The sequence below is a fragment of the Marmota flaviventris genome, chromosome 11, assembly GCF_047511675.1.
Source record: "Marmota flaviventris isolate mMarFla1 chromosome 11, mMarFla1.hap1, whole genome shotgun sequence".
Taxonomy (NCBI): Eukaryota; Metazoa; Chordata; class Mammalia; order Rodentia; family Sciuridae; genus Marmota; species Marmota flaviventris.
Window position 1 is genome coordinate 6,729,240 of NC_092508.1, and position 16,950 is coordinate 6,746,189.

A 16,950-nucleotide genomic window follows, 5' to 3' on the forward strand; every position below is an offset into this window, starting at 1 on the left:
CAACTGGGGATATAGCTCAGTGGTAGATCAATCCCAGTACCCCACTCCCAGTATTTGACCCCCAGTACCCCCCCAAAAAAGAAAAGGGCAGAAGTATGTGATGGAACTGAATCCTAATGGCATCCTTGTCACCTGAAGCAAGTGGGTAACACTTATGGTTAGACCTCCTTGGTAAGCAAGGCAACAAACAATGTCACCTGTTGTTTGAATCACCTTCAGGTGTGCAGTTCCATTTCACAGCTGAAAGTATCCTAACTGTGGCTTTTATTTATTTATTTTTTGCAGCTTCATCACCTATAGGCTGCAAGTTTCTTGAAGACAGAAACTATTTCCTAGTGGTCTCATAGACCACCATAAAACAAGCATGATAACTGGTATAGAGCACATTGACTAAGCAACTTAACTGTTAAAAAATGATCACTACACAAGCTATCTGGGAAGCTATCTACCCATGAAAAAGTGAGTTTCAGTTTCTGAGAGAGTTTTAATCTACAACCCAGGCACAAGTCAGTCATCTCCAGCTTTGTGTCAATTTACATTAAAAAAAAAACACATCCTGAAGTGTGGACTTACATAGTGACTTCCAAAGAACACAGCAAGGAGGGATAATTTCAGAGTGATAAACCTGACAAACCTAACTGAAGCCAATTACGTAATCAAAGTGTACATCAGCAGTCAAAAATCATGGACAATATGTACCCTTAATATGACGTAATGAAAATTCACTTTGCTTCTGTAATCTTCCTCCCAAACACCTGTAACCCCAGCTATTCATGAGAAAACTTCAAATTCCAATGTAAGATACCCTACCAATAAAATGACCAGTAATTCTCAAAACTCCTAAGCTCATCGAAAACAAAGAAATGGCTGGGGGGAACATGTAGCTCAGTGATGCAGTTTAGACCCTAAGTTTAAACCCTGGCACCCCAAAGCGATGGAGGGTTAAGTCAAGTCTGCAAAACTGTCACCGTCAAGAAAGACCTAAGGGGACCCAACTAAATATAATGTGGTATTTGAAATGGAATCCTAGAACAGAAGAAAGATGTTAGGGAAAAGTCTTAGGAAACAATAAAGGACTTGAGTTAACAATAATTAACTGGCTTATCAGCTGTAACAAATGTGCCATACTAATCTATTAATAACAGGCGAAACTATAGGGGATATATGAGAGCTTTCTATACTATTTTCTAAAATCATCTGAAAATCTAAAACTATTTTGAAAATAAAGTTATTTATATAACAATAAATAAATCTACTTATATTCTTAAACAGAATGACATGCTCTGGGGTTCTGGTTTTCTGTAGTGGCAAAACACCATAATTGGACCAACTATCTCACATGTAATTATAAAAGCTGAACAGATTTCAAAGAATCAAAACCAAAAGGTAAAAAACAAAACAAAACAAAACATAAAACACCACCAGAGGGAAATAAAGGAAGACTCTATTCTTAAAAAAAAAAAAAATGTGGGCTGGGGATGTAGCTCAGTGGTAGAGCACTTGCCTATAGAATGTGTGAGGTCCTGGGTTGATCCCCAGCACCTCAAAATAAATAACACATACATACTATACATAACCAAATGTGTAAGGTTTCCAAGTTTGTGACATTTTGCCTGAGGACCCTCCCCAATTCACAAAGGGCTCAATTAGCTTGAGATGCTAAAGAGAAGGTTCTGGGATAGAAGAGTGGCCATATTCAGGGGGAACATCTGCAAATGGGGCTGGAAGAAGGAAGGGAGTTATACAAGAGATGAGGCCTCAGACCTGCTGACAACTCTAGCTACAGGTTCGGGGCAGACCTCAGGGATGGAGTCTAAAGGGAGCAGCTGGAAACTACAAGAACTGAGAGTAGATTCCAACTGCCTCCCACCAGAGGAGTGGTCAGGAAGAGGATGAAGACTGAGTTCAATGAAAGCCAGAACAAACCCTTTAAAGGAATGAAAAAGAATCCATATCATTCCCAATGCTCACTATACAATTTTTTTTTAAGAGAGAGAATTTTTAAATATTTGTTTAGTTTTCGGCGGGCACAACATCTTTATTTAATTTTTATGTGTTGCTGAGGATCGAACCCAGCGCCCCGCGCATGCCAGGCGAGCGCGCTACCGCTTTAGCCATATCCCCAGCCCCCACTATACAATTTTTAATACCTTTTTAAAAACATTTATTAGTTATTGATGGACCTTGATTCATTTATTTGTTTATATGTGGTGTTGAGAATCGAACCCAGTGCCTCATATGTGCTAGGCAAGCACTCTACTGCTGAGCCACCACCCCAGCCCCTACAATTTTAAAAATCATTAGATACACAAAGAAAGTGAAATAATGAGAAAATAAAAATATATACCATACTATATAATATCACCTTAATAGACTTCAATAAGGAATATGAGGAGGTAAATAGGAACATCTCACAACCTTGGAAAGTTCATTAAGAAGACAACACCAATAGGTTTGCATGCAACTAAAAAGAGAGCTCATCATAGCAAATACTAACAATGATAGGGACAAATGGGCAAATAAAAAAAAAAAAATCTCAGCATCCCTCTCTTGGCAATTGATATAACAAGTAGATAAAAATTAAGGATATAAAATAGTTGAATTCTATCAACCACCTTGACCTGTCATCCATAGAACATTATACTGAACCACCGAGGAATGCCTTTGGAAAGGCACAAAGCACAGTCAATACAAAAAGAGTCAATAAGTTTAAAAACACAGAGATCTTACAGATTGTTTTCTGAATACAATGTAAAATAGAAATTAATAAATAAGATTATCTGGAAAGACTCTCATATACTTGGAAGATAAGTAGCCCATTTCCAAATAATCCACAGGCTAAAGCAGAAATCACTAGAAAATATTTTAAACTAAATTATAACAAAAATATAACACATCAAAAATTGTGAGATGTAGCCAAAGCAGTGCTTAGAGGGAAATTACTACTTTTTTTGTGCTTATCAGAAAAAAAAATACAAAAAATGTAAAATTATCTAAATCTTCATTTTAAGAAACTAGAATAAGGAAAAGCAAATTAAACTGACAGTAGAAGGAAGAAAATAATAGTGATGATAGTACACATCAATGCAAAGACAGAAGAGCAAAAAACACAGCCAAAATCGGTTCTTTCAAAAGATGGGGATATAACTTGATAAATGGGCAAGACTGAGAAAAACAAATACTGTCAAAATGAGGTATCAAAGAGACTACTGCTCTAAATTATACATACATGAGAAAAATGGTAAAGCTGAGGGCAGTGGCTCACACATGTAATCCCAGCTACTTGGCAGGCTAAAGCAAGAGGATTACAAGTCCAAGGTGAGCCTAGGCAACTCAGCAAGACCCTACCTCCAAAATAAAAAGGGCTGGAGACGTAGCTCACTACAATTCCCCCACCCCAAAAAGTAAAAAAAAAAAAAATAATGAACAAATATGTGTCGGCTAAATTTGGCAACTTTGTCAGAAAGCACAGATGACAAATACTGATGACAAGATAAAATAAAAACCCTGATTCATCTTATAGCTTTAAAAAAAAAAAGATCACTTTATCAAAATCCTTTCCACAAAGAAAATTCTAAGACCAGATGGTTTCAATGGTGAATTCTATCAAATATTCAATGAAGAACTAATGCCAATCTTAATAAGACTTCAAAAGCTAGTGAAAAGTATTATTTTCTGACTTAAGAGAGTAACATAATCTAACACCAAAATGTGACAAATAGATTTTAAGAAAATTATAGACCTTCATTTGAACATAGATGCAAATATCCTTAACAAAATAGTAACAAATTAGGTTAACATAACAAACAGGGAATACCAAGTTGGTTTACCACTCAGTCAAGACAACAGAATATGAGCAGAAATGAGGTAACAACTATTATCAATAAATACAGATAAAGTAATTTACAAATTCTACTATTTATGAAAAAAATTTTCAGCAAACTAGGGATAGACAGAAAATTCTAGTATAATTATATAATTATGCATATAATTTGCATCTACAAAACACTCTCAACATTTTGGATAAGGGGGTTGCTGGGGATGGGATCCAGGGCCTTTTGTATGTTCTGTCACTGAGCTATAATCCCTAAACCCCCAAACTTTCAATATATTTAATGATGAAACACTGAATATCTTTTCACTAAAATTAGAAACAAGACCATCCATTGTCAACTTTACTTCTATCCAAGACTGAATAGGGAAGAATTAAAACTGCTTCTATTGGATCAGAGATGAAGGTTCACATTGAAAATTCTAAGGCATCACCTAAAATATTGTAAGCAATAAATGAGTTTTAAAAGTCTCAAGATACAAGATCAATACAAGCAAAACAACTGCAATTCTATACAGGAGCAACAACTAACTGGCAAACAACTTTTTAAATTCCATTAATAGCAGCATAAAAATTAAAATACTCAATAAATTTAACAAAAGCTGTTCATAACCTCTAGAATATTACTGAGAAAGGAAAACATAAATAAAAAGATATACCACATTCACTGACTAGAATACTCAATACATATTAAAACGCCAACTCTCCCCAATTTCCAATGACTCAATGCAATCCTATTTATAATCACAGTAGGCTTTTATTTGTTCAGAAAAAAAAAAAAAAAAAAGATGGTTTTAAATTTTAATAAAAGGCAAAAGATCTAAGATAGTTGAACAGTTCTGCATAAAAGAACAAATCTAGAAGACATATTGGATTACTTCAAGTCTCAGAGAAAACTACAGTAATCAAATCACTGCAAGCTGGTGCACAGCCCTTATCCCAGCAGCTTGGGAGGCTAAGGCAGGAGGATCACAAATTTGAGGCTAGCCGCAATAACTTATCCAGGATCTAAGCAACTTAGGGAAACCCTATCTCAAAATTTTAAAAAAGGGTGGGGAGGGGGAGGTTAGGAATGTGGCTCAGTGGTTCAATGCCCAGTACCAAAAAAATAAAAAAATAAAAAATAAATCAGTGCATTACTTATTTAAAAATAAAGGTGAATGGCTAGGGCTGTGCCTCAGTAGTAGAGGGTTCACCTAGCAAGTTTGAGGCCCTGAGTGCAATCCTCAGCACCACATAAAAATAAATAAATAAAATAAAGATATTGTATCCAACTACAAATTAAAAAAAAAAAAAAAAACATTAAATAAAACTAAATAGATACACACACACACACACACACACACACACACACACACACAGGTTGATCTGTGGAAAAGGAGTCCAGAAAAAGAATCATTTATATGCTTGACTTTGACAAAAGCACCAAAGAATTTCAATGGAGAAAGGAAATACCCATTCCTCATATCATACACAAAAAGCAATTACTTACTTATAAAATTAAATATAAAGGGATTTTTTGTGGGGGGGGGGGTTGAAAAGCAGGGGATATTTTCATGTAGGTGAATATTTTTAGAGAAAGACAATGAGAAAAAATAAAAAACTCCAACCAAACAAACAAAATCCAACTAGGCTAGGGAAGCAGTTCGGTGGTGGAGTATATATGCAAGGCCTGGACTCAATCCTCAGCACTACTCCCCAAGAAGGGGAAGGGGTGGTTAAGAAAATATGATCTCTCTGTTTATCAAAGAACAGAGAAGACATAGCTTGTGAGAAATTATGTTACAAAAATTTATCTTTAAAAAAAAAATGCCTTCAGAATATAAAAATCTACATCTAAAATACCAACTAAAACTATAAAATTTAAGGGAAAAAAACCAGATAAATTGGACATTATCAAAATTTAAAATTTAAGTGTTTCAAAGCATGCCACCAAGAAAGTGAGAGAATAACACAGATATAAATCCATAAATTCAGAGTTGGTTGGTTTTTGATAAAGATGGTAAGACTTAAGAATAGGACTGTCTCTTCAACAAATGGTTCTAAAAAAAACTAGATATTCACATGCCAAATGAAATCAGATCCTTATCTCACACCATATACAAAAATCATTCCATTAGTAACTACAGAAGCTGGGTGGTTTATGGGAATTTGATGTACTATTCTGTTTATTTTGTATAAAGTTGAAACTTGCTAAAAAATAATTTACATTTTTCATCATTATAGAGAGACTGGTTTTATTTTTATCCCAGGAAACAGGGTTTCATTTGATGATAAAAAGAATTTAGACAGAAGTAACAAGAGCCATTTAGGGTGCTGGACATGATGTTGCACACCTGTAATCCCAGCAACCAGGAAGATGGAGGCAAGAAAATTACTAGTGCAGTAACTTAAGGAGACTGTATTTCAAAATTAAAATAAAAAGTGCAAAGTGTAGTTCAAAGAAAGAGCAGCCCTGGATTCGATCCCCAGTACTGAAAATAAAACAACAATAACAAAAAAGAGCCAATTAGGCTTATTTGGGTAACTTTCAACAAACTGAAAAGGCTTTAGATAGGCTATGTTAATGTCCTAATTCTTAGTTTCAGAGAAGCAATTAGAAGGAAACACTTGGCCACCTGCTTGCGTAACAATTCTTCCTGCTTCCGCCTTTCTTCCTCTTCTCTTCTCCTTTCCTCCAGTCGTCTGAGAGCTTCTTCTTGCTGTTGTCTTTCTTCCTCTTCTCGCTGTCGTCTTAATGCAATTTCTTGCTCCCTCTGGCGTCGCAGAGCCTCTTCCTGAAGAAATAAAGGGTAGAGGAGCAAGGTTAAACTCGATTTATCTATTGGTATCATATCAATTAGTTATAATTTAGAAAGGAATAGATGATGTGCTGAGTCTCTGTGAACAGTAAATATAAAAAAGTATATAATGAGGATCTAGAGTAAAAAGTATTATATAAGTTGGAGAAGTGGCACCTAAGAATAAATAAAGTTGTATTTAAAATATTAGTAGTTAAAATTGCAGTACATTGTGAAGTCTATTCTGGCTTTTCTATTAGCTACATCATTTACTGATTAACCCTAGAGGAACTACATTAGAATTTAGGCTTCGCTTTCTCCATTGGTACCTTTAACTCCTATTCTTTAATCAGCTGGAAACTTAAGGCATAGTTAATCATTATAGCCACCAAAAATTCCTGATGAGGTAAGAATAAGTTCTTCTAGTCAGAAGTACTGAGAAAGCCATGTGTCCCAGAACATGTTCTGAAAAACAAAAATCCCACCAGTATCATCAAATACAACACAGAAAGGGATCCTGCTGTCAAAGTCATTTAGCAAACACCGAGCACTACAGAATTAAATGGATTTTGTCACTGTGATACTTCTCAGAGCCTTTTAATACTGCTGCATAATACTCATACAGATGAGTTGTTCTCATCTCAGCATGAATCCTTTTGTTCTTCACAGAGCACTTCCTGGGGCCTATAAGTGGGATATATATGTGCAGCGAGGCTAGACTTCTGGGTCAGTGAAGAGCAGATTCTTTCTATGGAAGTCTATATATAAAAGCCCCAAAGAAAAATGGACCAAGCACATGAACAGACATACAGTGAAAACTACATGAAAAATGTTAAGCCTCACTATTTACCAATACTTAGAAAAGACTTAGCTATAAGGATTTTTAAGCACTCTTATATATAAAACAGTTAAAACATAGGAACAAGCCTCATGTCTCACAATAGGGAATTGGCTAAATCATTATAATTTAGAACATAAAAAATTTTCATATAGCTAGCAAATACGACAATGTAGTTCTGTTGAGGTATATTTGACATACTCATTAATGTAGTTATAAAAATGTAAGTTATAAAAAATACAGCTGGCCCTTTTTATCTATGGATTTGACCAAACCACAAAATAAAAATATTCAGAAAACTATATTAAGCTATACAAACTTTTTACCTGGTCATTATTACCTTAAAAATATAGTATATAACAACTACTTACATAATATTTACATTATGTTAGGTATTGTCAGTTATCTAGAGATGATTTAAACTATACAGGAAGATACGATTAAGGACCTGAGCATCTTGAGATTTTGGAATTTTAGGACCTATAGAGGTCCTGGAACCAATCCTCTGCAGATACCAAGGGAGAGCTATATATAGTTACATGTATGGAGTTTTGGTTTTTATTTCCTCCTCCCTAATCCCTCAGAAAAGATTCATTAAGGGAAAGAATAGAGGGCAAAGGTCTAAGTCAATGAGAAGTACAATATCATAAAGATACTTGCATGAGTGAACATATGAAAAGATGCTCAATAGATGCTCAATATCAATCAAAACCACGAGATATGGCTTCCTACCCAGCAGGGAAGGCCCTCAGAAAGAAAACAAAACCAGAAAGTGTGACAAGGATGTAGAGATACTGGAACCCTTATGTGTTGTTGTAGGAACAAAAAATGGTAAAACAGCTGTGAAAAACAGCATGGTGGTCCCTCAAAAAATTCAAAATAGAATTAGCATATGATCCAGCAACTCCACTTCAGGGTATATACTCAAAAGTTGTAAGTAAAACTCAATACATCTATACATCAATGTTCACAGCAACAGTATTCACAATAGCCAATTATAGAAGTCATCCAAATGTCCATCAAGAGATGGATAAATAAAATGTATACTGGAATATACACCACCTTAAAAAGGAAGGAAATTCTGACATATGCTGCAACATGCATGAACCTTAAATGAAATAAGCCAGTCACAAAAAAGACAAACATTGCATACTTCCAATTATAGGTATCAGGAACAAATTCACAGAGAAAGAATTGTGGTTACTGGGGACAGAGGGAAGCAGGAAATGGGACTCTCTGTTTAATGGGTAAGGTGTTTCAGTGTGTGAAGATGAAGTAGCTCAGTAGACAGATAGTAGTGAAGTCACACAACACCATGAGTGTATATAATGCCACTGAACCAACATTTAAAGACTAACCACTTTATGTTATTGCAGATTTTATTTTCTGAAAACACACTTGACTTTAAAAAATATATATATTTTATGCTGCTCACCAAAATTACTCCCTCATGTTTTTAGCAGAAAGGCTAGAACTTCTGAAATCTAACTGGTTTATAAAATGCAGAAAATTATGAAAAAGAAATCAATTCGAAGAATGATTTACTAAGACTATGGGCACTGGTGGAAAACAAAGGTTCTCTATAAAGGTGAGTGAGTCTTCTAAAGTTCTGATCTTAATTATGCTAATACCCCCCCTGCTTTGGTGAGCAGATCACGGAACCCCTACTCTGACAAATGTAACAGTTCCCAGAGATGTACCTGTTTCCTTCGGGCAAGCTCTTCTTCCTCCCGCCTTTTCCTCTCTTCCTCCTGCTGCCTCCGAAGAATTTCCTCCTGTTGTCTCCGGAGCTCTTCTTGCCTCTTTCGCTCCTCCTCTTCCCGTTTTGCCCTCATTTCTGCCTCTCTTCTCTCCTGCTCTAGCTGGGATTACATGAGAGTATTCTCAGAAACTTGAAATCAAGCACAGGAGCACCCCAAAAGCACTCAGCAGTACTGGCAGAAGCTGGGGGGTGCAGACACTGCCATTCACTCAGTTGCTGGTGCTGCAACTGGGTGATGAAACCCTGCATGGACTCTAAGCTCTGACGAGCCACAATAACCACAAGAAGCAGGGGTATGGTGGCGCACGCTTGTAATCCCAGCGACTCAGGAGGCTGAGGCAGGAGGATCGAAAGTTTGAGGCCAGCCTGGGCAACTCAATGAAACCCTGTCTCAAAATAAAAAAAATAAAAAGAACTGGAGATGTAGCTTGGTGGTAAAGCATCCCTGGGTTCAATCCCCAGTACCAAAAAATTAAACTGAATGCATTCTCCTCCATTCTGGCCATCTCTCTCCTCTCCATACTGCACTACACTACAGACAGAAAGTGGCTAGTATGAGAGTATCATCAGAACTCTCCTGGGATGGCATGTCTGTTATTTAATCTCCCTACAAAGAATTTTCTGACTTAAGATCTAACAGTGTAGCCACAAGGTTCAACTGCTACTGTGTAAAGCTGCTAGTGTGGAAAATGATACAATTCTTTAAAGTTTGAAGACCTTACCAAATTATATCACATATATTTCCCAAATACTACTCAAATCTAGCACCTTATCTCCAGTCCCGTTGCCACAGCTATAGTTCAGGCCTTCACTTTCCTCATCCATGTTCCTAAGAGTTTCTTATCAAGTTTTCCCTCATCTAGCTCTGCCCATGTTCTCCAGCTCAATACCAATTCCCACCAAAATAAAACAAAGAAACACTCGTAAACTTAGATGTAATAGCACACTTCACTCTAAAAATAAATCTAACTCCTTAATATGACATGAAAAAGTACCCTCATGATGACCATCCTCATCTCCTCAGTCTCTCTCTTTTATTGCTCAGATACACCTTGTCCCTGTGCCACACCAAATTACTCAACTGTCTCCAGAGTCCAGCATGTTCTCCCTCACTTTACTGGTGTTGCAGTCCTTCCAATGCAATCTAATATTAACCTCCTTCCACTTTGTCATCCCTAAACCCTTCACCTGGGCTAAGTCCTACTACCCTTAAAGTGAAAATTTACTCTGGTATTACTATCCGAAGTGTAACCCAATTCCTGCTCCCCACCTCTCTAATTGGGTAGATGACTCCTATATTCTTGACCACACTGTGCTACTTTGAGTGCTAATAATCTGTGCCTCCCTTCCGGGCCCCCACAAGACTGTAAACTCCCCCAAGGAACTCTACTTTCATCAGCTATATGTTCCCAACACAAAGCACCAAGGAACCAAAAGATGCTCAAGAATTCTATGAACTATGGTGTCTCACTCATTTACGGGAAAAGACCTGAACCATGAATCTTGGGCACTCTAAATATAGACTGTTACTACCTCAAGCAACAGGAATGCATTAAGGGTAAAATAGTAATGAGACTCGCTTGGAGGCATGAGATCCCAGAAAACATTATATAATGACAACAGGAGTTGGCACAGATATCCATCCTTTTTAACTCCAAAATTCAAGATTCTAGCTCCTCTAGGAAATGTGGATGGAACACAGGACTAGCGATAATTTCCAGCTTTTCAGTCATGTCTGGGGATATGAGGAAATGACTATAAAGATTCAATGTGAGAACTTAAGCCATAGATCAGGAGTTCAACAAACAATGTAGTGGATATTTGTCACAGCCTTAGTATTTCTAACAAACGCTCATAATAAGAATAATGTAACTAAAATACACACATGACCATGATCATTCATGTCAACTATTGCTCCCTCTTTAATTTTAATTATATTGTGAGGCTGTTTTGGGGAGAAGAGAACACAAAAAGGATAGAATATGAATGTACTTATACCAGCTAAGCAGAAGTAAACTAAAAAGAAAAAGTCTGGCTAGCAAGAGAGAAAGAAGTGAATAAAGAGAAAGGCTTATGTCCTGAAGCTGGGAGGCATGCACAGCCATGGTGGCATGAGTTCCAGACCTTTGCAGCTTTGGCTTTCTCCAGCTGCTGAAGCTGCTCCAGGGCAGGGCCTGGTGCTGTGGTTTCTAGGGGAAGATCCCATACACTTCCACCTTCCCAAACTGTAAGAAAAAGGAAAAAATGAGGGAAGTCAGAGCTTGCACTCATGGTCATATACTCATGTACATAATTTTTAAAAAAGCTGCTTTTTTCCTGGGCCTGAATGAGCTCTATCATACACATCTGTTTTGCTTTTAAGTAGACTGAACTACCAGCAGATTCTCGTTTCTATCACTGTCCTTCAATACATCTAGAAAGAAAGAAGTATAGGGCATTTATTGGGGAACTGATGTCAAAATGCAAAAGCTCTATAAAGGCATCTGTTCAAATCTCCCCAACTTTACAGGTAATAAACTAGTTTTTAAAACTCCCAAGGGCATATGGCAAGTATGTGACCATGCCAAGACTTCAATCCCAGTGTGCTGGATCCAACTCCATAGACTTCCAGTAGCCATACAGCCTCTTGCTATACTCAACTAGAGAGAGCTAGGTGGGTACACACTGTGGAGATATTAAATGCCACTGAACTATTCATTTAAAAATGGTTACAGAATGAATTTCATCTGGAAAGAGAGCCTGTGTGTTACAGCTGGAGCTGGGGAGGTCTCTGGCAAGGTTGGAGAGGTGTTACAAGTAATATTTGGACAGGGTGATCTAAAAGGCAGTACAGGATCATACATGGAAATGACAGATAACGACTTCTGAGTATATTTTGTTACTGCCAACAAGATTTGCCAACATCGCTTTTGATCTATTTCCTATGACACTCAATTTATGAACTACTAAATACTGTATAAAGCCCATGGACTTTAAAAGGACTATGACCCCACACAAATCCAAAGAGAGAAATTGTTTAATCATGTACTTAAGAGTTTCCAAAACACTGGAGAATATTTTAATATCCTAACTATAAATGACTTCTAAAAAAAATAATAAGGTACACATAGCATAGAAAGTTTTTGAAGGAAGACAATACAACCTTTCACTGTCATAATCTGCACGATCAGTGTTAGAACACTGCTTTATGGCTCAACAGCTCTTCACCAATGTTTACAGTTCCTAAGAATTTTCAAATAACATATAGCTCTCTTTTTTTTTTAAACACAATATCTTTATTTATTTATGTTTACATGGTGCTGAGGATCAAACCCAGGGCTTCGCACTTGCAAGGTTAGCGTTCTACCGCTGAGCCACAACTCCAGCCCCCAAACTCATATCTCATATAAGAACTACTCATTATTCAAACTTGCCACACCTCTGCAGACATCAGACCTTAAGAAAAAGAAGTACTTACTTCACCAGCATCCTGACTTTTTTAAAAAAAGAATCCTAACCACAAATTTTCTAATTTGATGCAAAAAGATCAGAGGATGAAGGAAGGTACTCATTTCAAAGCATGCTTTTCTCTTCCTTACATTTCTGGGCATCTACAATATTAATGCATGTTATCAATCCTTAACTCAAAGATAGATCTGTTTTTACTTATGCATGTTTTCCACTTTTAACTAAAGAAACCAAAAGCAATTAATACTTTTCCATTAGAAAATCCTTTACAGTGTATTTTTAATACCTTCAGTCTTCTTCTATGATCTATTACTAATGGAACTTTTTGTTAATATTCAATACAGAATGGATAAAAATCTGACACATTTTTTAAAAACTGAATTATAAATTACTACTACACTCTTAAGTGTTTACCTGTAGGCTGTGAGGCTGTTGGCTGAAGTTCCCAGATAGAGCCAGTATCTGGCACTGACACAGACCTAGTTACTGAGGGAATGATGTTCTGATCAGATACTCTGCAAGAGAGGGGAAAAAAAATTAACATGTTCTTGTCACTTGCAAAAAAAAAGAGCAACTTCTAGATTATTATGGGTTTTCCGGGTTATTGATCACCAAACTACCAAAACAGTTAGACGAGGAACAAAAATAGAGGCACAGTGATCACAGGAATCTTCTACAGTATTAGCAAATATTGGTTTCTAAATGACTGCTGTACCTACTATCTTTTAAAAACCCTGATCGTGTCAACAAAAGTCACAGTGGTGGCAGGTTATGATAAAAAAGCCAAAAAGTCTGCACTTTTGTCTCTGAAGTTTTCCATGTTAGCTTAGCCAAGTCCTATAGCCTCACAGAGCCCCAGTTTGCCTATCATTAAAACAGAGGTCCTACCACCAACCTGCCTGCTTCATAGGATAGATTAAGGTTCAAAGGAGAAATATGAATCCTTTTGATTAAATCAGACAGTAAGGTTTTGATAGCAGTAACTGGCACATCTTCAGGAGCTAAGACAAATATCCTGAATCATAATCTGAAAGAGCAGAAACCTAAATGCTTTCTGCATAATTTCCCTGTCCTTGTACCTACTTTAATGGTTTTTGGGTTCCAGAAAATCTTAACTCTATATAGCATTATTAATATATTTTTACAGATATTATGAATGAAAGTAAAATTAAAATCCTAGACTATGATTTTTTGTTGTTCTTACAATTCCATAAGATCATCCTGCTTTTCAAGGAATAGTGTTCTCATTATTCTTTGGTTATTACTTAAAAAAAAAAAAAAAGTTTTTTTTTAAATGCTATGACCATCTAAATTACTTTTTAAAACTGTATTGTTTTTATATACAACATGTAGATATGGATTATCTGTCAATATTCTGACAAATTCACTCATTATACCAAATTTCCTTTAATTCTTTCACATGTGTGAATGTACACACAGGCATGCACATACACACACACACACACACAAATGTGATACATAATGGAAATGACCACCAACCTCATCTTTAGAGCCTGGAACTGTTGGAGGAGAAGAGCCAACTGTTGCTGTTGCTGGGTTGGCAAGGTTGTTTTCTGTTGCTGATTCAAAACCTGTGCGTATTGTTGTCTTCAAAAAGTTAAAGGGAAAAAAAAAAAAGAGTGACCCTACATTTATAGTTCACTTGAATAAGACATCGAAAGACAAAGTTGAGTTCATCATCACCCCCAAAATCATTAGAAATAGCAACCAAATATATTTTATGATCCTTCATAATAATAACAGTCACACAGAAAATTCTGTAATTTGTTTCAGAGATAACTAAACTCATAGATGACATGTTTCTGGTGAATATATAGATGATATATTTCTAGCAAAAAGCAAGCAACAACAAAAATCCCACAAAATGTAGAAAAGTGCCAAATGCCTTCAATATGAAAACAGTCCCTTACCAGATTAAAAGTGAAAAATAAAACAGATTTAACAGCTATTTCCAAATGAAATACCCTCTGCAAAAAATAAAATCACGTCTATAAAATTTTTTAAATTTGAATAATTCCACTTGGAAATTTATAGGTAATTTCCCCCCCTAGATCTGAGAAGGGGCAAAGAGTAAATAGTTTCAGCTTTGCAAGCCACACAGTCTCAACTCTGTCTTTGTGAAGCAAAAGCAGCCACAGACAATCTGTAAACAAATGGATGGACCTGTGATCCAGTAATACTTTGCTCATTAAAAAAAAAAAAAAGTAATAGGCCACCAAGGCCAGACTTTGCCAACCTGCACACCAGAGCAAACCTACTTCTTCTGTAAGGATTATGCAACCTGAGTGATTTTGTCATCATTTCGGCCTACTCTTAAACAGTATAAACTTTAACTTCTTCCTGCCAGTAACCTATATGTTGTCTCACTGACAGCCTCAGAAGGCATTAAGTTCTTCAAACATTTTTGCCTCTTCCTTTAATAAATACAGACCTTGAAAATTATAACTATGTGTCATCTTCTGCAAAATCTGGCATTTAAGAGGTAAGATAAGACTACAGTTAGAATGTACAGTGGTCAACATGCCACTAGTAGGCTACTAAAGTATCACGTAAGCCTGCAGCACTCTGCTGTAAAGGTGAGAGACTGGGGAGCAGATCCTGTCTAAAGCCCCTTTGGTGCTGCAGTATATCATGCTGCATTTTTGCTTACTGTATCAAGAACTGCTGGTACTGGAGGTGCTGCATCTGGTACAAGGCTGTGAGTTCCTGCTGCCTGGTCAATCGTTCCTGGTCCAACTCCCCCTGGGAGTAAAGGGATGGAGGAAGAAACACTATTAAATAAACTGCAAAGAACCTAAAAGCCACTTTGTATATATATCTGAAAGCAATGAATCCAAGACCTTCCCCTCAAACACTATTCTTTTACCCAAACCCTTAACTAAAAACTCTAGTATCTTTAAAAACTAAACAATGCCATCTAGTGGAATAAGATGGTGTCTTAATTATAAGAGATTCCTTAAGGTGAGGAATTATTTCTTAATAGTATCTCCCTCTCCATCTCTTTGATAGTACCTCCTGATACTATCAAAGAGATGGAGAGGGAGATACTATTAAGAAACTTTCAAAAGGAACTTTTTGGGGAGAGGCCTGGAGAAACTTCAAGAAGGATTCCCCAGCCAAAGATTTTAAGTCCCCGAAATATCCTGAAGCACTGATGATATTTGTTTCAGGAAAAGACTCAAATTTAAGAATGCTCTGAGCCAGAAAACAAGAGGCAAATGGAGATACGAGGAGGAGAATGTGCATTCCATCTAAGGAACTCAAAGAGGATATTTATGGTGAAGCACAGCAGATGAATGAAGATAAAAGTTCTAACATGAGCTTAGAGTGGTAAGGAGGCAGACCACAGGTAGGTCAGGGTAAGTTGTTGGTTTTCCTTCATGCTACATCTGCTGGAAAGGCACTGAAGAATCCTGTTTCACAAGTACACAGGGGACAAAGAGGGAGGGAGAGATTTGAAAAGGCCATTATAGCTCAGTATTCAGTCTCCCATTATCATTTCAATCACTTTCAAAGGACTACCATTTCTTTCTTATTAAAAGTAACACGGGGTTGTGTTTCAAAGAGAACCAAGTGCTTCTGTTTCTAACATGTACTCCAATTGAGCTGGAAAGTACTCACCATATGAGGAGGGGGAGCTGGGCCTGGGGAGAAGGGAACTCTTCCCCACATCTTCATGATATCACCTAGAGGTTGGAAGCTTTCATCACATGCTCTCTTCACCAACAAAGACATAGTAAAGTAGCCAGCCTGAAACCATTCCGCCATCTCTTGATTATTAAAGGGACCTGTAAGAACATCAATTAAACAAAAAAGCAGTAAGAATTCCTTTCTGAATCAAACAAAAGAAATATTCCCTAAATCTGATCCTCAAAAGATTTTTTTTTTTTTTTTTGTACTGGGAATTGAGCCAAGGGCTGTTTAACCCCTGGGCCACACCCCAGCACCCTACCCCTTTTTTCTGAGACAGGCCCTTGCTAAGTTGCTTAGGGACTCACTAAGTTGCTAGGGCTGGCTTTGAACTTCAGAGCCTCCTGCCTTATCCTCCCAAACCACGGCAAAATATTTTTTATAGTATTATAATTTACCTCTAAAGGTGCCATATAGGCTTCTAACTAATAAAATATAACAGAAACAATTTTTAAATAAACCCCCTCCTTTTTTAATGGTGCTATAGATCAAACCCCAGGGGCCTTGCATATGCTAGGCAAGTGCTCTACCACTGAACTACATCTGCAGCCCAAACTCTGTTTTTATATATCCCACAGTC

At 36.8% G+C, this 16,950-nt stretch overlaps 1 protein-coding gene across 6 annotated transcripts in view; it reads right to left on the reverse strand.

Moving 5' to 3' along the window:
- The window catches only part of Gigyf2 (GRB10 interacting GYF protein 2), a 132,567-nt gene that overhangs the window by 19,907 nt on the left and 95,710 nt on the right, over nucleotides 1-16,950 (reverse strand). For all 6 annotated transcript variants that reach the window (XM_071619538.1, XM_027941702.2, XM_027941704.2 and 3 more), the window contains 7 exons: nucleotides 16,302-16,468; nucleotides 15,331-15,422; nucleotides 14,160-14,267; nucleotides 13,074-13,174; nucleotides 11,337-11,437; nucleotides 9,151-9,312; nucleotides 6,451-6,609 (listed from right to left, as the gene is read on the reverse strand). In XM_071619538.1, the coding sequence (XP_071475639.1) occupies nucleotides 6,451-6,609; nucleotides 9,151-9,312; nucleotides 11,337-11,437; nucleotides 13,074-13,174; nucleotides 14,160-14,267; nucleotides 15,331-15,422; nucleotides 16,302-16,468 (890 nt within the window). The remainder of the gene's footprint in view (nucleotides 1-6,450; nucleotides 6,610-9,150; nucleotides 9,313-11,336; nucleotides 11,438-13,073; nucleotides 13,175-14,159; nucleotides 14,268-15,330; nucleotides 15,423-16,301; nucleotides 16,469-16,950) is intronic.